General features: G+C 42.3%; 1 protein-coding gene across 5 annotated transcripts in view; it reads left to right on the top strand.

Moving 5' to 3' along the window:
- The window catches only part of APBB2 (amyloid beta precursor protein binding family B member 2), a 182,671-nt gene that overhangs the window by 60,187 nt on the left and 96,747 nt on the right, over positions 1-25,737 (top strand). For 4 of the 5 annotated variants that reach the window (XM_063136406.1, XM_063136403.1, XM_063136405.1 and 1 more), the window contains exon 2: positions 17,568-17,678. In XM_063136406.1, the coding sequence (XP_062992476.1) occupies positions 17,633-17,678 (46 nt within the window). In that variant the 5' untranslated portion in view covers positions 17,568-17,632. Of the gene's footprint in view, positions 1-17,567; positions 17,679-25,737 lie in introns of those variants that run through there. The other variant, XM_063136404.1, reaches the window with a different exon arrangement.

Raw genomic sequence — 25,737 nt, 5'->3', positions numbered from 1 at the left:
TGCAATGGGGGACTCATACTTTTAGCCAAAGACCTCACCTCACCTTAGGTGTTTACTTTTTGCAGCCAGAGATAATGTGCATTGGAAAGTCTCTCCCAATGTTTGACTTTATTATCTGGTGCTTATGAAATCTATTTCTTTCCCTCTACATAATTAAAAATAATTTAAAAATGCTAATAAGTTTGGTGTACATTTCCTTCTGTTAGAAAAGTCTGCCATTTAGACACGTCCCATTCCCGCCCCCCTCCCGCCCCAAATGCCCATTTGGAGCTTATCATGGAAAGGAGCATATGCCGGCCAATTTCAAGCTATTGTTCTGGTCTTTTGTTTGTCCAGACATTAAGCATGCTGGACTTTCATTTTCTTCCCACCCCTTCACTTTCCACTATGGCCATAATAATCAGGCATCTGTCAGTCCATCTTGGCCATTCCTACAGAAAGAAGCAATTTTAAATGGATAATTTGTGCTGAAAAGTTATCCTCCCACTTTCTAATAATAGTGGCTTTGTTGCAATTCGGTAGGAAGGGTGAGAAAGAATATCATCTGAATCCAATGGATTTTGAATTGGCCTCTTAAGGAGACGGATTGCATTAAACAAACAAGGCTATGTTCAAAATGTAGCAATTTCTCCTGCCTAGCCATCCCCTCCCACACTGCCCCATTTTATCTATGAAAAAAAGTTCTGTATGTAATATAAAATGGGCTTTTATCACATGTTTGAGTTTAAATAAACTAAACTTAAGTTGATGGCGGTTTATTTTCAAATGTTTGCCAGTGCAAGCCTTTGCCTATGTCGATTAAATGGTGAAAACAGAGCAGAACAAACCCTAAGGCAAAAATATTCCATTATATCATTCAGCAAGTTATCAAATACAATAGTCCAAGAAAAAGAAAATACAACAAGTTCCCTGTAGTTTATTAGTTCTCACAAGAGCCTATCAGGCTATTAATAACCTGGACACTTGATATGCTGCAGATACTCTATATTTTTCCACAGTTGTGTGAAATGTCATTTTCTTATCTGTTTAGTATATGCCTTAGGGTTGAATTCTGTTCTGGAGAAGCTCTTGGGTACCACATTCCAGTGGTAGTCAGGGCCCAAGGCCAAGAGGACAGGCCAAAATACAATACCAATATATTTTAATGTAAAGTTCTTACTAGGCTTAAAGGCTTCATCCAGGGGTGGGCAACCTGAGGCCCTTCAGATGTTTTGGCCTACAACTCCCATAGCCAATAGTGAGAGATCATGGGACTTGCAGGCCAAAGCATCAGGAGGGCCACAAGTTGCACACCCAGGACTCAAACCATGAAGTCATAAACATGAACGGTGATCCTGAAAAGCAGTCCTAAATAGTCCAAAGTGCTATTTGAGGACTAAACAGTTATCTTGATGGACTAATAATTAGTACATTACATAGTTCTTACTAGGTCCTCTTGGAATAATTGGCTGCTTCTCCGGGCAGCTCAATCACCTAGCATTTCAGTACAAACCTAACTTCAGACACAGCAACATACGGATAAAATGAAGATATTTCATTCCATAGCTTAAAATTAAGGGCAGGATCCATCCCTTCCCATGCACACAGATCTGCATGAGAAGAACTCTGAGAGGAAGTCTGTTCTCTCTCTCCAGCCTGCTCAGCCTGGCCTAATATTGCTGTGCTAGCTGTACTGCCCATTCCAATAACAGGAGACCCTTTTGCATCTCATGTACAGCTATTCAGTAGCCTATGTCTGTCCAGGATGTCAGTAACATGCACTGGGAGTCTAGAGAATGGTGTGTTGTTAGTAACCTGCATTTCAGATTGAAGCACTGGCTAAGCACACTAGAGAGGGTGAGAGGATTCCCCCTCCCCTTTTTCATGAAAGTCTTAATTTTATCCTTTCTGCATGGTGATGCCCCCTCTCCCCAGTCTGTTCAGCACTCAGTAACACTTTCATAAATCCTACCCAGACAGTCACAAGGTGATGGTTATTTCTAGTCTTTCCACTCATAAACTCATTAAAGCTTCAAATCCTTCACGAAGCTTAGGAGTTTTGTTGTTTTCTTAGCCATCCCAGTTGATGTTATGGCTGCTGGTGACCCTGAATTCTGTGGTACCTGCAAGCAAAATACTATGCATAGTTATCATTCTATGCACAGTGCAAAATTGGCAGCCTTGAGAAATGGCTGGGGGGCTAGGAGCAAACACCACGCTATGTCTGTAGAAAGATTTGTCTTGTTGGAAAGAGAACCACAGAAGTGGCATGGAGTTTAATAGATTTTGTGGTAATACGTATTTACATGCTATTTTTGAGCAGCTAAGAACGACAGGCATTTCAAATCCTGTTGTGGACATCTCTGGAACAGGGAGTCTCCAAGTGTTGTCGCTGAGTCACGATTTAGACGCTCGAGCATAATGCCGAGTAGCGTCCATTGCAGTAAATCTAAGGGATTCCCAAGACTTGAAGCAGCATCTCCATGGCTTTAAGGCTGCAGAATCCATTTCAGGTGCAGGAAAATGGAGCCCATTTCAGACACAGTAAGGAACAGCAGTGTGCAACATCACCCCATGTCACAGAAAGGTAGAATGAAGCCTCTAGATTGGCTAGGTCTGGTACAACAAGCATTAGGATCCTGACCTACTCTTGCCTGGTCAGTGGACTAGTTTTTTTCTTCTGGACTTCTGGCTCCAGCTCAAGCCCACAGCACTATCAGCACATACAAATCGTCAATATAGGAATTACACTGTTAATCCATTTTTCTATACCTGTGTGCAAGCTGAAGGTGGTGTACGCCTCTTCTGGCTGATTTAAGAAATAAAAGGCATGCCATACCATTAGATTGTAAGCCTATGCGGCAGGGTCTTGCTATTTACTGTTTTACTCTGTACAGCACCATGTACATTGATGGTGCTATATAAATAAATAAATAAATAATAATAATAATAATAATAATAATAATAAAAAATGCCTCTGGACTCAATTGTCCTTTAAAGTCTGAACTGGTGGGTTAGCTTTTCTCTGCTATGGCTATGTTGCAAACTTGTTAGTACCAGGTTTCTGTCGCAAGACCAACTGAGCCACCACCATAAGAATAGGATAGGATAAGTGCCTCGTGTTGCCTTGCCCTACGTTTCTCCTGAAATATGCCTAACAAAGCTATTTGAGGGTCTTTAGGCATCGGTTGTCCAGTGATTGCTAAAATTTCTTTAAAGATTTTTGTTCTAATAACTGTCAGCAAGAGGACACGATCACCACATGTGGTAATAAGTGTTTTTAATACTGATTCCTCTCCAGCAGTCTGGTGAGTGTTTGACTCCTATGTGCGAAAATTTAGTAGGTGTGATACACCATCTATTGATAAGTTTGGATGCTGATTCCTTCAGACAAGCTGATAATGATTGTAATGGTTTCCAGTGCCATATTGTAGCCAACTTTCCCCCTGAATTTTCCTCACCCAGTGTCTTTTCCCCAGGGCATTTTTAACCCTTCCAGGTTATTTGTTGTGTGGTCCATCTGGATTCTGTAAATGCCAGACACCAGTATTGATTTCCAGAAAAAGGGTGGGGAATCACCTCCAAGCTTTTTCTTGCATTTAGTTTTTCTGTCTATTGCTCGTAGTGGGATTTATTAGATAGGTGCTGTCTCTTGATCATTCTCAATGCTAGGTTCATATTGTCAAGTGTGTAGATACTGCATGACAAGGAAGCAGAAGAGAGCCAAGCGCAACATTTGCTCCCTTGGCAATACTGTAGAATGTATATACTGTGGGAATAGACATTTAGCCTACTTTCCATTATTATTATTATTATTATTATTATTATTATTATTATTATATTTATATTTATTTGTATCCCACCTTTTGCCCAATGCTGGGCCTCAAGGCGGCCTTACAAAGTTTAAAACATACATTGGGTGGGGGGGACAACCATAAACGTTTAAAATACACAAAAAATTATAAGACATTAACATAGATGGAGGGCCAGATTATTCTCCAAAGGCCTGCTGGAACAAAAAAGTTTTAGCCTGCTTCCGAAAGCCCATCAAGGAGGGAGCCAGCCTAGCTTCCCCGGGAAGAGAATTCCAAAGCACTGGACCAGCCACCGAGAAGGTCCTCTCCCATGTTCCCACCAAGTATGCCTGTGAAGATGGCGGGACTGAAAGAAGGGCTTCTCCAGAAGATCTCAAAGCACGGGCAGGCTCATAAGAGAGAATACGTTCTTTCAAGTACTGAATATGAAGCCCCATAACCAAATGTTGCAGTGCAACCTCTGGCTCCAACAGGAATCTGTCTGTTCAAGGCTACAGCCAGCCTGGATCAGAAGCCTTGTAGCACAGTTTGGGGCTCACAGAGGATAGCTTGACCTCCACCCCACTTCTCTTGCTGTGCTATTTAGGTATGTGTGGTGTGTGTCTGAATGCTGTGTGTGTTGCATGAAAGAATGTGTGGGCTTTATGTGTATGAATTGACTGTAGGGTGTGTGCGTATGTGTATGGATCTGGTGAGGGGGAGTAGGGCGATTATGAACTTGCTCACTGTTGGCATGTAGCACCCTAACTTCTTCTCTGGTACAAATGTGGCCCTCAGGTTCCTCTCCCCTGTGTTAAAAGGATGACAGCCCTGAAACTGAGCACTTTACTGCTATGTAGCTTGGTAGAGATAAGGGGAATATAACATTGGGAGGAGAGGGTGGGCTACTTTTTTTAAATCTCAGGCCATGGATCTCCCTTCCATCATCTATGTCCCCATTGCTTACCTCCAGGATATCATTAGCTGTTAAGGGCTAAAGCAGATATATTTCCTCCCACTCTCTGGCTGGTGCATGGCCCACCATGGGGAATCGCCTTGTTATTTCTATGCTGTGATTAGAGATAACAAGAGGATTCTTCTGCCCATGTCCTCCCCAAGCCCCTGGTACCTCCAGGCCCGAGGGAGAGGCATGTGGGTAGGGGAGTAGATGGGGCCCATGAATGGAGCCCAACCCTATGTGGGCTGCATGGGGAACCTCTGCAGGCCAGATTAGGCCCGCAGGCTAGAGGTTCCCCATCTCTGCTTTAGCAGTTTCTTACCTCTATTCCATCAACATTCAGAAGGTTCTGGAAGCTGGGTGGGTGCATTTTTTTTTAATTTCAGACTTACATACTTCGATGTGCATACCCAGGAAATCCCCCAACCATTGGCTTATTTTTGGGTAGCCCTGTTTAATTTCCAAACTGATAAGCAATTTAATGAACTGAGTACACTGTTAGGAGCAAGGCATGTGCTCCTGATTTTTGTTTTTACGTGGTATTTTAAACTTTTAAAGCTTTATATTATGTTTTGATTTGCTGTATTTTATGGTTTGAATTGTGAACTGCCCAGAGAGTCTTGGCTATTAGCAGTATAAAAATATAATGAATAAATAAATAACTGCTGGGTTGAGGCTAGTTCGCTGTGTAGCATCAGACTCCCCAGAGAAGATCTATGTCTTTACAGTAGTACATTCTTCAGGGGAGCAGACTGGAATTGTGAGTCAATAAGGAGTCAAGGATTTGTTCCAGAAAGACTGTCCAAGTAGAGCCAACTTGCCACTGAAGCACAACGTTGCGGCCAAGAATTAAAAGCAATTATTCCAGGCTTTGGCTCAATACTGCACAAGGGTTTGGTTCAATCTCCCTGTTGATGGAGCTAACACAATTGTAGTTCAAAAACTAGTCAAGGCCAATTGATTCTCTATTTAATAGATACCGGATCCAGAGGGGTGAGGAAGCCAAGAGGGATCTGGGCTGCAGCAGAACTCCAGGCAGGAAACAAACATGGCCTGGTGCAATGCTTAGAAATAAATGCAAACTAATTTGTTTAATTAGAGTTCTCCCTTTTGGTTATGTGGCATTGTCCTTCTGTACCATTTATTTATCTATCTTTGTATCACATTTGTGTTCTTCCCTTCCTCTAGCTCAGAGTGTCATGCGTGGTTTTATCTATGTACTAGATAGGTTAGTTCTCTTTCCCCAGAGCCTCCATATTCCAGGTCCAAAGCTGTATCCACTAAACTAAGCTGCCTCTCTCCACAATTTCATACAGTTTGACTCCTTCTATTAAATCTCTATAGCCAATATGGAATCCTCCTTTATGTTAACAGTTTTAGACAAAGTAAATCTAGCTGAAATTCAGGCTTTTGTAATTGTTCTAAACAAGTGCTGTAGCTCAACCTAGTGCTCTCCAGTTGTGTTGAACAACACTTTCCATCATCCTCAGACAATATAGCCAAGGGCCATGTCGGTTGGGGATGATGGGAGTGCTAAGGCATTTGGTGTGGCACCTATGTTTAACCCTCCTGTTGCATACCAGTTGTTGACATGCCTCTCCCTTTCCTTCTGTTCTGGGAGGCAGTTTCAAGTCTAAGGGGCAGCAAGGGGAAATGGGTGGAGTCATTTTAGGGAACAGAAGACATCTGGTTGGCTGAGCCTGGTAGAACGGGATGAGCAAAGATCACAGGAAGAGATGTGTTGAGATAAAAATGCAGAGACATAAGGAAGGGCAAGGCCACGGAGGGCTATGAAGGAAAGAGAGCTTCGACTATTGGGCGTTATAGAAATGAAATGAAAGGACAAGAAATCTGTGCAGGATCAGGAATCCCAGTGAAGGGATTCAACGAATGGAGTCACGTGGTCAAAATGATGAGAGAGGTGAATAACGTTTGCAGTTTCAGGATGATGCCTTTCAGAGGACTTGGGCGTGCTTGGGAAAAGGGAGACAGCCAGGAAAGGGGGAGAGATGAGAAGTTACATGCATGCACACAGAAGACACCTGTGCATACTGCTGCAAAAGCATGCAAACAGGTTCTGTTTGTACTGCTCTCCAGCAATTACACTGTCTGACAGGCAGACTGCGCTAACTAACTTGCACTGGGAAAAGTGCCAAAAGTGTGTGTGTGTAAAAGACAGAGAGAGAGAGAGACGGGTGGGGTGTTTTTGAGCAGCACTAGCAATAAATAACAAGACAGTTAATTCTGCTGGTCTAGAGGGCAGCATTATTTAGTTGGGTGCTGCTCTAGGCACCCAAACATTAGGGTCTTCTCTGCTCTTCCAAGAAATGTTTGATTGTCCCAGCTATTGATTTGTCCCAATATTGCCCCTAATAGTATTGGTCTGATAAATCATAGTCATGATGAGAAAGTGGTTTAACAAATCAGGATGTCAGTGCCAAAACCAGATGCGCAAGGGTCTTGTTCACCTCCCCCACCCCCAGTAATGTCTAGTAATATGCATTACAACCCAGCCATGTTCTAAGTTTCCTTGCTTCGACAGATGGTAGCCCATAAAGTGAAGCAGGGGTGGGAAGTGTGTGTGGTGACATTTTTGAATTAGTAGACATTATGGAGGAAGTCAAGGGGAAGAGACAAGAGTCAACTAGTGTTGGCAGCAGCCTGGCAACTCCCTCAATGTCCAGTTCCAGCTTTAGCAAGTTCCCTGCTGCAGTGAGACTGTGGCTGCTTTCCAGCTACTGCAGCATCTGGTTTTAAAGGAGTTGGCTGTCTGAACTGCTGCTGCATTCTGAATTACATTAGGAAACTCTGATGCAAAATGTGGAATAATTACATCAAGGTTTTTTTGGGAGAGAACATGAGCTTCCACATTGTATTCTGCATTACTCTGAACAATTCCCAACTGCAGTCATTCCTATAAGGGGGGGGGAATCATAAGAGTAATTCTTATGAATTACTTTGTGAACCGCCCAGAGAGCTCCGGCTATTGGGCGTATAGAAATGTAATAAATAAATAAATAAAATAAATAAATTCAGATATTCCGCCCAGATGCCAAACAGAATCCCTAATGCTGGACAGTAGTAAAAGTATGTGTGAAACATTGTAATGTAGCAGAGACAGTGATAGATTTGGACTGAGGAGGCCTACCTTAAATCCCCTCTCAGATTGGAAGCTCAAGGGTGGCCTTGGGAATGTTCCTATTTTTTAGTCTAAAGGAGACTAAACTCAGGGAGTTGTTGCAAGAATAAATGGGATATCTGAGCTTGAAGGAAGGAAGGACAGGATACAGGTGAGATACTTGCATAAAAATGAAGGAAAAGCTAGCACAATCATATAATTTGTTCTAGGGATTTTTTGGCTTGGCGTTTCTTCCTGTCTGAAGTAGCATTGCTTACTCACAATACCATCAGTGTGCTACATTCAGGTCTTTTGGGGCAGGTTGGAAGGGAGACATCAAGTGTGGCCTTTTCTGCTTTTCAGGCCCAGTTGTAAACCTATATCTGGTCTGTTCCATGGAAGATCAGGCCTCATATGATGGTAAAATCTTCTCCATATAAAAGAAAAACAAATAAACAAAAATCTCCCTGCAGTAGAAAGCAAGCCTGTCAGGAAGAAGCTGACCCAAACCCTCCTCTTGCACATGCTAGTTTTCTGTGTGCAGGAACGTCTTAATTTTTGTACAGGAGACTATTTAATCATGTGAGCCTTAACCTGCAATCTGATGTAATAAAGCCCAGATATGAATTTATCATCTCAGTGAGAAATAGGGCACAATGGCACGAGAACTAGGCTTGTGATTGCAGTGATTAGGGAATAATAATAATAATAATAATAATAATAATAATAATAATAATAATAATTTATTATGGATTTGGTAGACAGCAGTTAGAATAGGTTACACAATTAAAATATTACAAATAAATGTTTGTGTGTATGTAAAATAATTACATTAAATTGGAAGCAGAATTCTTCAAGTGACATTATTTTGCAAACAAGCTGCATTTGATTTTATCAAACCTGTCTAATTTGTGTGGATGCAACCCGGGAGCCTATGACACTGCAAAGACATTTTTGGGCATTTAGGTGTTCTTTGTGCAGCACATCACAGCTCCACTGTATATGTATATAAGGGCCTTTGGATTAAGAAGATAATGTTGCCTATTTAGGGCTGGCTCCAGGTTCCAGGAGGCTCTGAAGAAAGTGGTAGGTTCCATCCTCTGTCGGTGTGCCCTGGTTGGTTGGGTTTGCACTTTTCCAAGCAGTGCTGCCATCCTTTTAACTTCCCATAATGCCCCAGAATGAAGCTAGGCCTGGGACATTATGGGAAAATAAAAGGTTGGCTAAATGTAGCACCCGATGCTACTTAGAGTAGCATCGGGTGCTACATTTAGCCAGAACATGTTTAAAAGGAGGGATAGGCCCTGGCAACTGCCCAAGTATTCTGGGCATGGACTGCTTTACACATTATCGTTCCAGCACACACAAGTGGTCTACGTTCCAGGCTGTGAGATGGGTGCAGAACTTCATGCCCAGGGACAAATCACCCACAGGAGGTCCCAACCCAATCCTCTGGGGTTCCCCAGAAGGCCATGCCCCCTTCCCTGACCACACCTCCTTTCTTCCAGACCCCACTTATTTGTTGGTATCCTGGCTTTGGTGTCATTTTTCACCATTCTAAAAGGATGAAATGTCTCTCCTGAGACTTAGTTACTAGCAGTTAGAAATTTAAGGTAAAACATTCTTGCTAGTATTGCTGGCTCCTCCCCTCATTGCTTTCAGCCCCGTTGTGTTTGCCTTTGGCCCAGCACAGTGCTGGAATGTGGCTTCTTTCCGAAATGAAATTTGGCCCTCTGGCTGGAAGTGGGTTCCGTATCCTTGCTGTAGGGCTTGAGGGAGTCAAACAAGTGTTTTGAAAGATGCATACACTGATGTAAAAGGCCCAGGGATTCATCAAGTGGTTGGGACTTCCTGCTGCTTGTACATGACTAAAAACTAAACACATATTTTTTCCTGGTGTGTGGGACTTGTCCTCGGATTTGGATGACAGAAAGTTTATCTTTCTTGTGAAAGGCATACGGTTGCTGCCTATCTGATAATGTCCCAGTTTCAGGTGAAGTAACCACCAGGTCTCCCAGCTGAATTGTTTGCATCTCTCCACAATGACAGTGGGAAGGAGTGCACTCCTGATCTCTCCCCGGGGAAAATTGTGGGGCTTCACAGGAGCAATGTCCAAACAAGCCCTGAGTGGGCATTACAGACATCTCAGCCTCAAATTGCTGGTAACGGATAATGATAAAATGTCTGTATTCCAAGATTGTTCTTTGAGATGCTATAGAGTTAATAATATTCATGGAGTGTATGGATTTTTTTATGTGTTTGTTCATATTGGCAGGAATATGAATGCATTTTTAGTTCCTGCAGTATTGATAATAGTGTTCTGCTGGTTTTTCTAATCACTGCTTTTCTGGTTTCCCAGTACAAAAAATAAATAAGGTACATTTTACTATATCTTTTGTCAAATTGACTATGCAGTTTGTTAGGGGGAAAATCCAAAGCCCACTAGCTCTATTTTGATTTTGGCTTACCATGCACTTTTTCACCACACAAAGTGCTAGGGTTTATCTGATTTCTGATCCAACATATAATTTCTTGGCACACTACTCAGAGGCTAATTGTAAACATTTTATTGGCAAGAGGTGTATAATTTATTTTGCCAGTGTAATTGTTGTCAAAGGTAATCAGAAGAACATAAAAAGGTCATAAAAGCTCTCTACAGTTTCCTATTTAAGAAGTATTTGAATTGATTGATGGAATGAATGAATTAATAAAGCACTTTTTTATTCTAGGAAAAGGCTTATTAAAAATGTAGAAATACTTGGACCAATAATCAAGCCGGAAGAAAACGTTGTGTATTAGAATTTCCACCACTGTGCTTCCATTTTCTTTTTGTATGGTTACTATTTTAGGATTCTGTTTTTTTCAGTAAGATTCCCCCCCCCCCCCAATTCTTGTAAGCCTGTATTTCTAATGTCTTACTGGGTAAATATAAGTCCTGTTTACAGCCATGTTTCAGATAAAAACAAAAAGAATCTCTCCTCTTTAACAGGGGGCTTATCTACACGGGCGCTTTACCCCGGGGTAGCTTCGGAGTGGCAGCAGGTGATCTACATGACGCAGCCGCCACTCCGAAGGGATCCAGGGGCAAAGCCCCAAAGCTCCGTGCTAAAAAAGTCGGGTGCCTTTGGACCTGGAATGTGGAGGCTCTGGGGAGCTTTGCGAAAGAAAACTAACCTATCTAGTACATAGATAAGAACACGCATGCCACTCTGAGCTAGTGGAAGGGAAGAATACAAATGTGATACAAAGACAGATAACTAAATGGTACAGAAGGGCAAAATATCACACCCTCAATGTGGAGCTTTTTTAAGGAAAAAAAATTAAAGGGGGTGTTGGAAGGGGGCGGACAGGGAGCTCCGGGCTCCATACTGTAAAGAAATGAATACATTTTAAAGAAACGGGTGGGGAAGAGAGGAAGGGGGCAGCCGGCTCTCCTCCCTCTGAGCTCTCTCTGGCTGCCTTGTTCTTCTCTCCCCTCCCCCCGCCATTTTTAAAATTTCTTAATCTGTAGATACGAACCTTCGCATCTAAAGATTAAAAATAAAAAAAAATGGGGGGGAGAGGAACGGGGCAGCCAGAGCGAGCTCAGAGGGAGGAGAGCTGGCTGCCCCGTTCCTCCCCTCTCCTCAGTTCTGCCAGCAGCAGCAGTAACTCTGAATTGGCGCTCCTTTCCATGCAGACGGGGGGTGGGGGCAGGATGTAGTTGAATCAAATTAAAGAGTAACTGCTGGAGCAGACCAAAGGCCTCTTTGGTTCAGCATTTTGTTTCCCACAGTGTCCAATCAGATGCCTCTTGGGACGCTTACAAGCAAGAGATGAATAATTCTCCCTTGCTGCTGTTTTGCAGCAACAGATATTCAGTGGCATGTGGCCTCTCACCCAGGGGTTTCCGTATAGCTGCCATGATTAGAGGCCACCGATAGCCGTATTCTCTATGAAAATCAGGCTGTAATAATATTTTCAGGGTTGCCTATCAGGACGCATAGATCAGGGATGGTTAGACCTCCGGCTTGTGGGATCTACTCTGTCTTTTACTACAACCTTGAAGTCCACTAACCAGAGTCAGGTGCAAAATAGTGAACATACACAAAGAATTAAGGAACCTCTGAGCAGATGTGCAGCTCAGGAATTTATAATCACCAGAACCAACCTCACAAGTCCTTTCACATAAAAATCCACTACTGTTTCCCCCTTGCCCCAAGCATACTTTTTCAGCAACTTAAGTTTGGACTGGGGAGAAGCTTTTTAGTTGTTGCTGTTATTAGACAATTGGGATGCAGAAACCCTTGCCGAATCCACTGCAAATCACCCTGTAGATCCCTAACTTCTGCCATGGATGGTTTTCAAACTGAGTTCTGGGATACTTTGGAAATGTATCAGAGGATTCTTTATTAGATGATAATTTAGTGGCAAAAATATTTAACCCTGAAAAGACAGCTTGCCTGCTGCCCAATCTTCACTTGAAATCTGGAGTTGTAGTAGAGCATTAGGTTTGTTCTAAGTTATGTTCCTAGTTGATGCAGGATGATGATAAGTTCCAATTTGACCAATATGCACACACTAAAACAGCCTTCCCCAACCTGGGGCCCTCCAGATGTTTTGGACTTCAACTCACATCAGTCCCAACCAGCATGGCCAATAGTTAGGAATCCTGGGAGTTGTAGTCCGGAGCAACTGGAGGGTGCCAGGTTGGGAAAGACTGCACTATAACATGCATCTACCATGGAAACTCTGCATCCTTCACTGAATTCTAGGGCATGTGCATAGTTCATGAGATGAACATCAAGAAAAATTTAAGACTAGCAAAAAACTAAGGAAGAAAAGGTTTGATCTGGATGATGAAGATGGCGATGAAGAAGAAAAAGAATAAGACCACTGGTATATGTTGATGAAAGCTGGTGTAGCCTAGTGGCTAAGAGAACAAACTATAAGGCAGAAGTCCCATGTTCAAATCTCACCCCTGCCATGAATTTATGAGGTGGCCTTAGGCAAGTCAGTATCTGTTAGCCATCTGCCTTATTGGGAATACATTGCCCTACTTTACAAAGATGTTGTAAGCATTGCTAATATAACTTTAATTTTGGGCTTTGGATATCTAAAGGACTTCCCATATATCCCTTCCTGTGTTTTACTATCTCCCCATCAGAGTTATAATAGGAACTAGTGAGATCTTAAGGTTTTTTTCTGTGTTGGTGTTCCTCCCTGCCCAGAGAAGGAAATTACTTTTGGAAAGTATATGGCCTTTTTGATCTTGTCTTTAGCCAGATAGATGTTATTGAGCATATTGGATTTATCTGATTGTCTTGTATAATTACTTACTGACTGTTTAAATTATTTTAATAATTAACTATTTATACTTTGTGGGTTTTTTTAGGGAATATTGTATTATTTTTACTGTTAAGCCACTTTGAAAAATGGTAAGCAATAAATGGCATTTGTGAAGAACGTGGAACACTCCAAAGCATTGAAGAAATGCTATTGTTTTAGTTAAAGATATCAAACATATCAAGATTAGAATAAATAGATCCTCTTTTTATTTATTTATTTATTACATTTCTATACTACCCAATAGCTGGAGCTCTCTGGGCAGTTCACAAAAATTAAAAACATTCAAAGTAAAAAACAACAGTATAAAACCATAATATAAAAGCTTAACCAGATAAAAACAGCAGCAGTGCAAAATTACAAATTTAAAACACCAAGTTAGAATGTATTTGTATGTTAAAATGCTGGGAGAATAAAAAGGTCTTCACCTGGCGCCTAAAAGCATATAATGTAGGTGCCAAGCGAACCTCCTTAGGGAGCTCATTCCACAGCCGGGGTGCCACAGCAGAGAAGGCCCTCCTCCTGGTAGCCACGTGCCTCACTTCCTTTGGCAGGGGCTTGTGGAGCGGACGCCTCAGGATGACCTTAAGGTCCGGGCAGGTACATACGGGAGGAGGCGTTCCTTCAGATAGCCTGGCCCTTTTAATTAATAGACTTGTTTATTCTATCATTAGGTGTCACTTTGGCTTGATTTAGATGATAAAATCTTGGCTTAATTAATCATGATATGCACTGGCTGCATATCCCAATAAATAGAACTTAATGAGAGCAGTGAAACAAATCAGGAAGCCACACATGACCACAGTTTCCTGTTTCACACAAACTGAGAAGTATGATCAATGGCTTCCAAGCAAACCAGGATTGGAAGGCAGCTCTTATGATGGCTTATAAATCCTGGCTTGTTTGGAAGCCATTAATCGTAGTTCCTGGTTCACACTTAACAAGAAGCTATTGTTAAGTGCAGCTTCCTGACTTCTTCAGTCACATGCACAGATAGAACAGCAAAGAAGCTGCATTCAGGTTTACATGTCACTTGAGTGTCCAAACGCAGTGTGTCACTATAAAGCACTTTGCATGGCTATCATTGTAGAATCACCCAGTGGCACAATACAGATCGCCCACCATTCATTCCCAGTGACAGGGATGCAGAAACTGCTCTGGTTCCACAACATGAGTTTTTTGTTACTGTTTTTACACTCTTTCAGCCTCGTCCCCCAATCTTGCAAGTTTGAGTTCTCATGATCAAAGACCCACGTACAAAACAGATAAACTAAACAATCCCAGCAACAATTCATTTCCAGAAGACCATCGTTCTGTTATTGCATCATTTTGAGAGAAAAAAGAATACCTGTAGAATCAGAGTGGCTTTTTGTTGTCTTGTTTTTGGTAGAGGCTGTAAGAAGGAAAGGTCTGTGCCCCAAGGGAAACTCACACAGCCTGGCAGAGCGGAAGGTGAGAGTCCGTTGGGGTGCATCTGCATGAGCAAAAAATGATCCGTTTTGTAGATGGTAGCAATGGTGGTTGCTGGGCTGTGCTCTGACAGTTTATCTCCTGCTATATTACTTTTTACAAATTGAGTTGTTTACAAGGATGATACCAATTATACTGTCCTATGGAAAGTTGCCCACTCCTCATGGGTTGGGTGGAGCTCAAGAGGCAACTTAAAAACAAGTCTCAGGCTGCACTTACAGTTGTTTACTCAGACTCCTTCTTTCATAGGTAATAATGTAGTAGAACAACACCGCTGGGAAGAGATATTTTTAATTCTTAAAAGGAAAAAAAAACACTCCAGGTTTATCATTTGAAAAGAGGCCATGTTTGAATATTAGGCACAAATAATTGTTTGTATAAAAAAAAAAGGGGGGGGGGAGAACACCCTAATGCTTGGGTACAAAAGGTGCTTTCTTTGTTCAAGCACACATGGCAGTGTTTTAGACTGGCAGCATTCTTGTGAAAAATAATTGGGTTTTATTTTTGTACTGAAGGTAATGTACCAGTATTTATACCTCTTCCAGCTGGGGCTTGGTATTCTTTCTAAGCATTGTCCTGAGGTTCCCTGAGTTAGGGAGAAAACAACCCCAGAAGCTCCTTGTCTGTGATACATTATTTAATTGAATATATGTGACGCTCTGACATTGGGGGTGGGGTGGGGGGTGTAACTGGAGTCCCTTGTAACCTCACAGATTGTGACAAGTGATAAAAGACTGTTTAATCCTGCCTTCCTTCCCTTGTGCCTTGATGATGTTTCACTCCTGCCTTTGTATTGTTAGAAAGGCACTTTAGTCCTTATTCCAGGGTATTCCACACCTCTTAAAGGATCTCCAAAGTCTTATTTCCATCTAAAAGTGTGAACCAAGAACTATGATTAATGGTTTTCAAACAAGCCAGTATTTATAAGCCTACATCAAAGCTGCCTTCCAAACCTGGTTTGCTTGGAAGCCATTAATCATACTTCTGAGTTTGTATGAAACAGGAAACTGTGGTTATGTGTGGCTTCCTGATTTGTTTCACTGCTCTCATTAAGGGAGGATGAAGTAGCAAAAGAGCCGTGTATGGTGATAAAATACATAGAATTGAGTTAAAACATAATATGCATTGTTAAAAACATCCTAAAAAAACATCTAAAAACATTTTTAAAACATCTTAAAATTCCACTAGATAAGCCTGCTGGAAGAGATCAGTCTTTATAACTTTCTTTAATGCTAGTAGACTGTTAGCCTTCATCAGGTTGCAGTTATGATGAGTGTTGATCCATATTAACAAGCCACTTCTAGCAATTTTCATTTCTTCTAGAAACAAGTCTTTCGTAAAAGCTAGTGGTCTTAATTGCTCATTCAAGAGTGCTGAAGTCATTATCTGAGACTTAGTCCATGTCCTTTTCCCCTATCTGTACAGGATAGGCAGCTGGTTACTATGGACAGGACTGGTTTTTGTGGACTGTCCCCCACTGACATACTCACTCTTCTTTTTGATGCAAAGTTAAGCCTTACTGACTGACTACCCCCAGCCCTTAATCTTGCCTATCTTCCAAAAAGCTTAGGACAATATACATGATCTTTGTGTCCCCCCCTTTTATCCTCACAGTGACCCTGTGAGGTAGTTTAGTCTGAGTAGTAGGATTGGCTCAGGGTCATCCAGGAAGCTTCATGTAATACACGTGTTTTCTTTCCCAGTCTAAAAGCAATGTGTTTGTTTGTTTTTGATGTAAGAGTAAAGCGTGCCTCCAAATTTAATCCAGTAAAAGTTATGCCGGAAGTTGGGAAACACTGAATTAGTGGATTATATATTTGTCTCCTTTTGACTACATGGGGTAGACTTTTTTTACCTGAGCCATCTAGAATTATCTGATGCTTAGGAAAAGGGAGCTAATAGAAATGGCATTTGATTCTTTCTAACTCATATGAGGACTTAAGTTGGTTTACTGTTTCTGCCGTATGAGAACTGAGGCAATTTGCTGCAACTGGATGCAGGGCTCTGCCGTCTTTTACAGAAGTTTTGCCTTCCATGCAGAAGGAATGGGGAAATTGGGTATATTTGGGGGGGAGGGTGCAAATATCTTTCTCTTTTTTTTTTCTTTTTTTGGAGAGGGGTTCTTACAATTTGATAAACTATTTGAGGGTCCCTTCCCCCCTTTAAAAACCATTTTAAAATGCTAAGCAGCATGTCTCAGCCTGCCCAGCTGCTACACACTTTGAAAATGGACAAGTGAATATACCCCTTCCTGGGAACAACACTTATGTTATGACTTTGCATCATTGCCATCTTTCTTGCATTCAGTGTCATGCCAACAATACAACATTGTCTCATACCATCATTCTCAGGGAGGCGCATAATTGCTCAGTCATTTTCAATGCATGAAAACCAAGCCGGTTGGCACTTTAAACATCATTTTAATAAAGGAAAAAAGGACCCGCTGAACCCCCTTGCCAAACTGTAAGTTAAGGAATCCCCCCAAACATCTACCTCTTCCACCTAAACCTGTCATCCACCCTCCTAGTCTTCAGGGCAGGGTTGTCTCATGCAGTACCAAAAACTGTTAGATGGAGAATGTTATATGAGTTATATAATTTTAGCTTTACTTAAAACTAAAGTCAGTGTTTGGAGAAACACAGCCTGTCCTGAGGTAGTGAAATCCCAGGTGAGCCAATGTACCAAGGTGTTTGCCTTGAAATTATTTATGCTCATCAGTGGAGGACAACTACAAGCAGTAAATTTGCTCTGCATTGATAGCCCAACAGTTCATCTCTGCTGCTGGCGTGACTGTGAATAATTTATAAACACCTTATCCGAAACCGGGGAGTGGGCCATTAGCATTTTAATGAAAACAATATAGGCATTGTACTAAATCTTTGCTTTCTGTTTTTTCTTCTTCTTTTTCCTCTTCTTCCTCTAGTAACATAGTTCCGCTGAATGCTTTGAAAACAGCTGACAACACGGGATAATGTGCTGACTGGCGCTATGGGCAGGCGATACCCAGGGGCTCACTATCGTCAAAGCAATTCATGTATGTATGTGAGTCCTTTGCCTACTTGTCCATTAAAAAGGAAAGGAAAACCCTGTTGCGTATCTTGGCTGACTTTAGCCTTTAAAATTGCAGTGCCTCCTTCCCCTGCTGTATAAATAATGATTTATTTGTAATTCTGTATTACAATTTCAGAATTAAACAGCAATAATTTAAAAGAACAATTTGGTTTGTTTTTATAACTTCTGCTAATGGAGAGCAAAAGGTTTGCTGTGTACTGGTTGCCAATTTCACAGTTTGAATTTTTCAACTAATTTTTATGCACAGAATAAATCAGGTATGTTAGGTCTTTATGCCTGTTTAAGCTTCACAATCTGACACACTCAATCCATGTACAGTGTCTCACACATAGGTTTGGCTCCAGAATGTGCATATACACGTTGTCTCTTAACATGTTTTTTTTTGCATGCAGCACAATATAATTCTAAGTTTGCATACCCAGTAGGACAGGGGTGGGCAACTTGTGGCTCTCCAAATATTTTGAACTACAACATACCTTTAAGATGAAATACAATACAACTCCCCACAGTGGGGAAAACTGTGACCAGGTGACCTGGATTCATGTACATTCTGCTGTTCTGGGGCTAACCGTTTGGGCGCAGTATCAAGGCCCATGCTAGCTTTAAAGTGGAATTGGACTCGACAGAAAGAAGACACCTACAAATATAGGACTGTCCTCTTTAAGGCTGGTCACATAGCTACTCCAATACCTTTCCACTACCAAGAAAAGGGTTCCCAAATTCTGGAGCTGGTATTTCTTGTGCTCTCACAGACACACCTACAGTGAGTGGCTTTAAAAGTTATCCAGAAGGAGAAGAGTGGAAGCTCAAGTGATTCCACTACTTCTTTTTGATCACTCATCCCCCACACAATGAAATGCATAAGCTTTTGATAAGGGTACATCTCACCACATGTGTGCAATCTCCTCCTTCAAACGTTGTTATGTTAGTTATGTTCAGACCTTTTTATTCTCTCAGTATTTTAACACTTAAATTTAACTTAAATTTAAATTTTACTGTTCTAATTCTGTATTTTAATCTTATATCAATTTCTGCTGCGTGGTTTTATCCCGGTTGTGCTTTTTATACTGTATTTTGAATTTGTGTTTTTAGACTGTTGGTTGTTTTATTATGGTTTTAATTTTTGTGAACTGCCCGGAGAGCTTCGGCAATTAGGTGGTATAAAAATGTAATAAATAAATAAATGAAATAAATAAATATTGCATAGGAAGAAAATGCCATATATACTTTCTCTTCAGCTGTGCCCCACAATTCAAACCCAGAAAATCAAACCTGTTTCACATGTTCATTATATTCAGTACTAAAAGTGCTAAATCCTGGTTTCAGCATCCAGATATTTCAGTGCTGTTCAGTGAAATATATCCCTGGGTGCATCTGCACATGTGCTGCAGCGGAAATCCAGAATTAGAAGGAACAGTATTTGAGAAAAGAAAACATGATACCATGTGGGCATTTGTGGGTTAGTTATGTTCCTTCCCCCACATGAGTGCGCCATCCATTCTTTTCTGTACTTGCTATATATGGATAGGTGAAAGATTAACATGGGTTGTGCACAGGTACTTTATGGTTTGTAAATATCAGGTATGTAGAATGAACATCACTGAGACATACCCCATAAAGACGAGTCTCTAGTCTAGTTGAGGGACGTGTTCTATTTAGCTATCCTTTTCTAGTGTGAACTCCATGCTTGCTTATTTCTTGTGTCTTACTTGGTGAAAAAGTTCTTCAGGGAGCTTATCACACTTGACCTTGCTTTGCTTCCGTCTCCCACTGAGGTCAGTTTTGGATAATAATTAAAAAAAGGTTTAAATACTTCTTTAAAGTCTGCAACCCATCCCTTTAATCCCCTTGAAATAGTAGCTGACATGTGGCTGTCCCTGTGGCTACTGTCAGTGATAATCTGCAAGCCTTCAGGCTTGATGTATTCCAAGGTATGTCAAATGATCTTCTCAGGAGGCAGTGTCTGAAATGTCCTTTGTGAAGCCCCCAACACACCATTTTAATTATTGTGTTTCAAGTCTTGGAATTTTTGTCAACGCCCTAGGCTATTAAGATAATGCCAGCTTTCTTTGCCTTGCAATGATTTGTTTTACTGCATGGTATTCATGACCGAGCCTCGTGTGGCGCAGAGCGGTAAAGCAGCAGTTTCTGCAGCTGAAACTCTCCCCACGGCCTGAGTTCGATCCCAGCGGAAGCTGGTTTCAGGCAGCCGGCTCGGGTCAACTCAGCCTTCCATCCTCTCGAGGTCGGTAAAATAAGTACCCAGCTAGCTGGGGGAAAGGTAATCACGGTCGGGGAAGGCAACGGCAAACCACCCCGCTATAAGGCCTGCCAAGAAAACGTCAGCAAAAGCTGGCGTCCCTCCAAGAGTCAGTAATGACTCAGTGCTTGCACAAGAGGTTCCTTTCCTTCTATTCATGACAGAATACTTTTAGTAATAATTTTGTTTTGAAGTGTATTCACAACTTATCTTACTAGTCAACTGTTGTAGTAGCAACAGCAGCTGCCCCACCTGTGGCTTCCCTGCCCTCTTTCCTTGCTCCAAAGAACTCTTTGACAGTCTGTTCTGCCCTCCATACAGCTTCCACTGTGCTCCCCCTTACACACACATGCCTTTCCCTTGCCCCAGACTCTGGAGGTTTGCTTGGGCTTTATCGTTAACTCAAAGCTGTCAACAGGTTGAATTGAAGCTACATTTTTAATACATCTGTTCTAGGGCAAGAAATAATTGTCCAATCTTGAGGTATGTGTCTGTTTTAAATGGGGTAGCACAGATGACACATCTTCCTTATAGAATGTAGGGTGACCATATGAAAAGGAGGACAGGGCTCCTGTATCTTTCACAGTTGTATAGGAAAGGGAATTTCAGCTGAGGGAATTTCACCAGGTGCTGCATGCATGCAAGTGACACCTGCTGAAATTTTCTTTTCTATACAACTGTTAAAGATACAGGAGCCATAACCTCCTTTTCATATGGTCACCCTATAGAATGCATATTTACCAGTGTCCTGGGCAAGGTAACTAAGTGAGAGCTGTTCCCAACAAAAGTCAGGGGAAGACTGAGGACTTCTGTTCAGACAGTTTCTGATTCTGTAGTTGCAGCTGTGTCTGCTTCAGTTGCTCTCCTCTTCATGAGTAGACCCTAGCTCCTATATAGACCCTCCTCAGTAAATCCTGTGCGAAGGGGTGTTCTGGAAGCCAGGTGGGCACTCCTGACAATGACTTTGCATGTCCCACTTGGTTTGCCTCAGGTGAGGCGTCCTTGCAATGGGACTGTTCACATTGCCCTATGTCTTCTGTGGGAGTGGGCTTTGCGGAAGAATCTCAATCCTCCTTCTCCAAAGAGGCCTCCCCTCAGTTTGAGTTGGCTGGGACCCTGGTAACTTGCAGAATTCATATTGTGATGTTTCTGAACCAAGTGGGGAGTGGAGCTATTTGAATTGTATTTTTGAGAGGCTGCAATCTTATACACATTTATTAGGGAGTAGTCCCCATTAAACACAGCAAGGCTTGCTTCCAAGTAAAAATGCATACACTCACACTGTGTAGCCCTCAGAAGGTACTGAATCTAGAATATATTCCTTGGCAGCCTTGATAGTGCTTGAATTTTGCTCTGGTGAAGGAACCCAGAGAATATATGGCATGAATTGCCATTTTGCCAACCGCCACCATCCAGGACGCTAACCACTGATGCCTCTCTGATTGGCTGGGGAGCCCATACAGGCAATGTAACGATTTGTGGCTGTTTGTCCCAAAAGGAAAGCTGGCTACATGTAAATTAGCTAAAGTTACTGGCGGTCCAGAAAGCTCTCCTTACCTTTGAAGCTGATCTTCGCCATCATGTTGTTCAGATACTTACTGACAACACGGCTGTGGTTTGGCATCTCAACAAGCAGAGAGAGACACTTTCCTCCAGCCCTATCTCCCTCACGCTCAATATTTTCAACTGGGCCATTCCTCGGGGCATAGTCTTACAAGCCTTGCACATTGCAGGGGAAAACAACACCTGGGCAGATGCCCTGAGCTGTACCTCTCAAGATCCTCATGACTGGCAGCTCCTCCTGACCACCCTAGAGGAACTGTTTCATGATTGGGGCTGCCCCACCATAGACCTGGTTGCATCATCAGCGAACATGGCAATCCCAAGGTTCTGCTTGAGAGCTGGTTGAGGCTCCTTTACCCTTGGAGCTGTGTTCTGTTGCCTGTGGACCCCAGAATTATGTTACATCTTTCCGTCCCTGCCTCTCTTGACAAAAGTTGTTGTCAAAACCAGATGGGAAAGCGTGAACTGCATTCTCATCGTCCCTTGGAGGCTGAGACATCCCTGGTTTGCTGCTCTACTTAAGTTAGCCCGGGGATGCTACCGATGCCTCCATCGATACTGAACCTCCTCTCCTGGCAGGAGGGTTAGGTTCAACATCCGGATATTGTAACACTCAAGCTTACGGCTTGGAGGATCTTCGTCAAAAGATCCCCTCTAACCTCCAGATGACCTAAGGGAAATCCTGGAGGCAGCTCACAAGCCAACAACCTGAAGATCATATGCAGCTAAATGGACAGCTTACATTAATTTTCTGCGCTCTTCAGGCATTGACGCATCCACCGACAATACTGATGGGATCCTTATTTTTTGCATTCCTTATTTAAAAAGGGTTTGAAATGTTCATTAATTAAAGTTTTTCTGGCAGCAGTTTTTGCTTCCCACAATCCTATTCAGGGTTTTTCTGTTTTTACTCACCTGTTGGTGAAACAGTTCACGAAAGGTCTGAAAATCTTGGCCCCTCCAACTCGCTCCCCTGTACCAAGGTGGAGCCTCTCCATGGTACTGAAAGTGTTCACAGCTAAACCATTTAAGCCTTTGGCCTTGATCAACCTATGCCTCCCAATGCTTAAGGTTGTGTTCTTTGTAGCAGTCACTACAGCGAGATGTGCATCGGAACTCTGTGCCCTACATGTTGACTCACTGTTCTTAACCTTTCATAAGGACAAGGCATATCCATCCAGACCTAGCTTTCCTTCCTAAAGTCATCTATGATTTGCTACCCTCCTTCATTCGGTCCCCTTCGTCTCCATTAGAATCTACTCTTCACACTCTTGACATCCGGAGAGCTCTTCTTTTACAAGACGATGATAGAGCCTTTCCGCACACCACCTAGGTTATTTCTTTGCTATGGGGGCTCTCAAATGGACACACCCAGAGATTTGCTTCCTGGGTAGTCGATACCATTCAGTTGGCTTATCAATTGGCCCAGCTGCCATTACCAGAGCAGGGAAAGGCACACAACACGAGGCATGGGCACATTGACAGCATTTGGGAAGGGTGTTCTGCAGGTGTTCTATTTGCTTAGCTCTGTTGAGTGGCAACATGGACAACTCCATCCACATTCATCTCCCATTATCGGCTGGACATCTGATCCCACCAAGACTACACCTTTGGCAAAGCGCTCCTGTCAGGTCTACTGCAGTGATAGTGGACACCTACCCTACCCTGGTAAGTGAGCTTGTCAATCACCCATATGTGCGATGCACAGAGACCATGAACAAGAAGAACAGGTTGCTTACCTGTAACTGTGGTTCTTTGAGTGGTCATCTGTGCATTCACACAACCCACCCACCCCCACCATCCTTGCTTCGTTGTCAACCTCAGTATTGAGGCAAGCATTAAGGTGCTTGATTCCCTCAGGTCTGAGGCCAACCTTCAGTCTCAAGAAATTGAGGGGAAAGGCGGGAACCCCCAGTGGACATGCACAGTAGGACGGTGGGGGAGAGCGCCTGCCAAAAAATGTTATTCCTCAGCTTTTAGAAGTTTTAGAAGTTTAGAAGTAGAAGCTCTGTGCATGTGCAGTGCCCATATGTGTGAATGCAGAGATGACCACTCGAAGAACCACAGTTACAGGAAAGCAACCTGTTCTTCTTCATGGTCTCTGCACATCACACAGAGTCCTGTTCACTGCCCAGCCAATCAGGCTGGTAGCTACAGGGCTTTTTTCTGTCTAAACATGCATAGGATTGTGTCTTTAATATCTTTTAAATCTGCTACCTGGGCAGAAAACGTCTTTTTAAAAAATGCTCCACAAAACCTTAACAGCATAGGCTTTCTAATGGAAGGTAAAGAGCTAAAGTTTGTGAATTTTAGCTTATTTGCAGTAAATACAGTTGTCAGCAAGCAACAGCGGTAGAATATAGAAGTTATACTTCACACGCTCTAATCTTTCTCCTGCTCCTTGTGATAAGACCCACAGCTGTTTTATAGCTGGATTTGTTTTATCTATAGATATGGCTTTGGAGAATGTTGTAGCTTTTCAAAAGGGGAATGGTGTAAATATTCTGATATATCAAGAACTGAAAGCTTTGGTGATTATGGTTTGGCATTCCTTGAGAAAGTTTCATAGAGAAGGCCTAATAAATTTTCAGGTTCTTAGATGTCAGCTATGGTCAGCCTTTATGCTTATTTTAATTTAATCCAACTTCAGCAAATTGTGTATGCCAGGAAATTTACTTTTGTTCAGTTCCCCCCACCCCCATCCCACCCCAATGTCTTGGTGAAGAACTGACTTTAAAGAGCTACGAAGCATGCATGACATCTTCATTTTCCTTGGAGAATACTATTTATTTTAACAACTGGAGACATAAGACAGCTAGTCTGTGAATGCTTTTGATCCAGAGAAGGCACAAAGGAGACAAAAATCATGACTACTAATAACCCTTTTAAAAAAACAATGAAAGTCAAGATTCTTGAAACACCACATAGAATGTACTCCAGCTTCCCCAACTTGCTTCCCTCCAGCTTTCCTGACCATTGGCCATGCTGGCTGGGGCTAATGGAAGTTCAAAACATCTGGAGTGCACCATGTTGGGAAGAACTGACGTGGAGTGTTAAGAGAAGTATTTCATATTGGAAAGCTAGTGCTTCTGTACATAAAACATGAGACGCAAACCAGGCATTTGCAGGGACAGTCATACATTTCCCATTTTTAGGTCCTGTCCCTATACAAGTCTGAGATAATATTTATTCCTAGATACTAGCATGAGGATTCTAAGTGTCAGGAATCACTCCTTGACTCCATGCCTGGAAACACAAGCTCATCTTGACATCACTTGAACCTTCCTCTTCTCTTTGACTTTGCCTCTAAGCAGTATTTACAAAAGGAAACAGAAAGGGTTCTCCCAGAAAGGTAGACCAGTCAATACTGCTTGTTTATGCCTCTTCAGCTGGACATCATGTTGAGCATTCAGTATCTGTGATCAGTCACTGTTCCCATCCCCATGGAGGGAGCGTCAGTGTTTTGGCCCATGGGGGGAACATTTATCTGTACTTGCGTAGCCCTCCCTTCAGACTGATGCCAAATTTGTTAAGTTCCCGCTTTGAGGAAATGAACCTTAATTGGAGAAATGGAAGTACTACTCTCAACAGTACACCCTCCCCAAAAAAAACTCCAGTCTTCTAGGCCTGAGTTTATTACCTTGTCTCTGCAGGCCTCAACTTTCACACCTGCCAATTGCCATCAGGCAACGAGGTACCTGGAGGTTTTCCAGCCCTGGCATTTTGCAGGGTGGCCATTTGAAAATAGTTATCCATCACCCCTTTCATAAACTGTTTCAGTTGGGAAGCCTACTCCTTCCCCCTGAAACTGTGTGTGTGTGTGTGTGTGTGTGTGTGTGTGTGTGTGTGTAAATATCCCCCAAGATTTTCTGGACCTAATCAGTAACTTTCCTTGGATGATGCCATATTTGATGTTGGTCTAGAGTTGACAAAACAGGTTGAGCCATGACACCCTGACCTGACATACAAAGCTGTTTTGAAAAGTCTTTGAATAAGAAAGTTGATGACAATGGCCATGACATAAAAGCCACATCTGTTCTTTTCTATGAGGACTGTGCAGGAGAAACTCCTATAAATTATCCTTGACTTTTATAGACACCTGTCATTTTTGTATTGCTGGAACATTGTGTTTTGTTTCTCATCAACCAGATGTCATGTCTGAAGGGTTTTTATCCAAAAGAAAATTGCAGATTTAAAT

Source organism: Elgaria multicarinata, chromosome 10, assembly GCF_023053635.1.
Source record: "Elgaria multicarinata webbii isolate HBS135686 ecotype San Diego chromosome 10, rElgMul1.1.pri, whole genome shotgun sequence".
NCBI lineage: Eukaryota > Metazoa > Chordata > Lepidosauria > Squamata > Anguidae > Elgaria > Elgaria multicarinata.
This window is presented reverse-complemented; position numbering and strand designations above follow the sequence as displayed.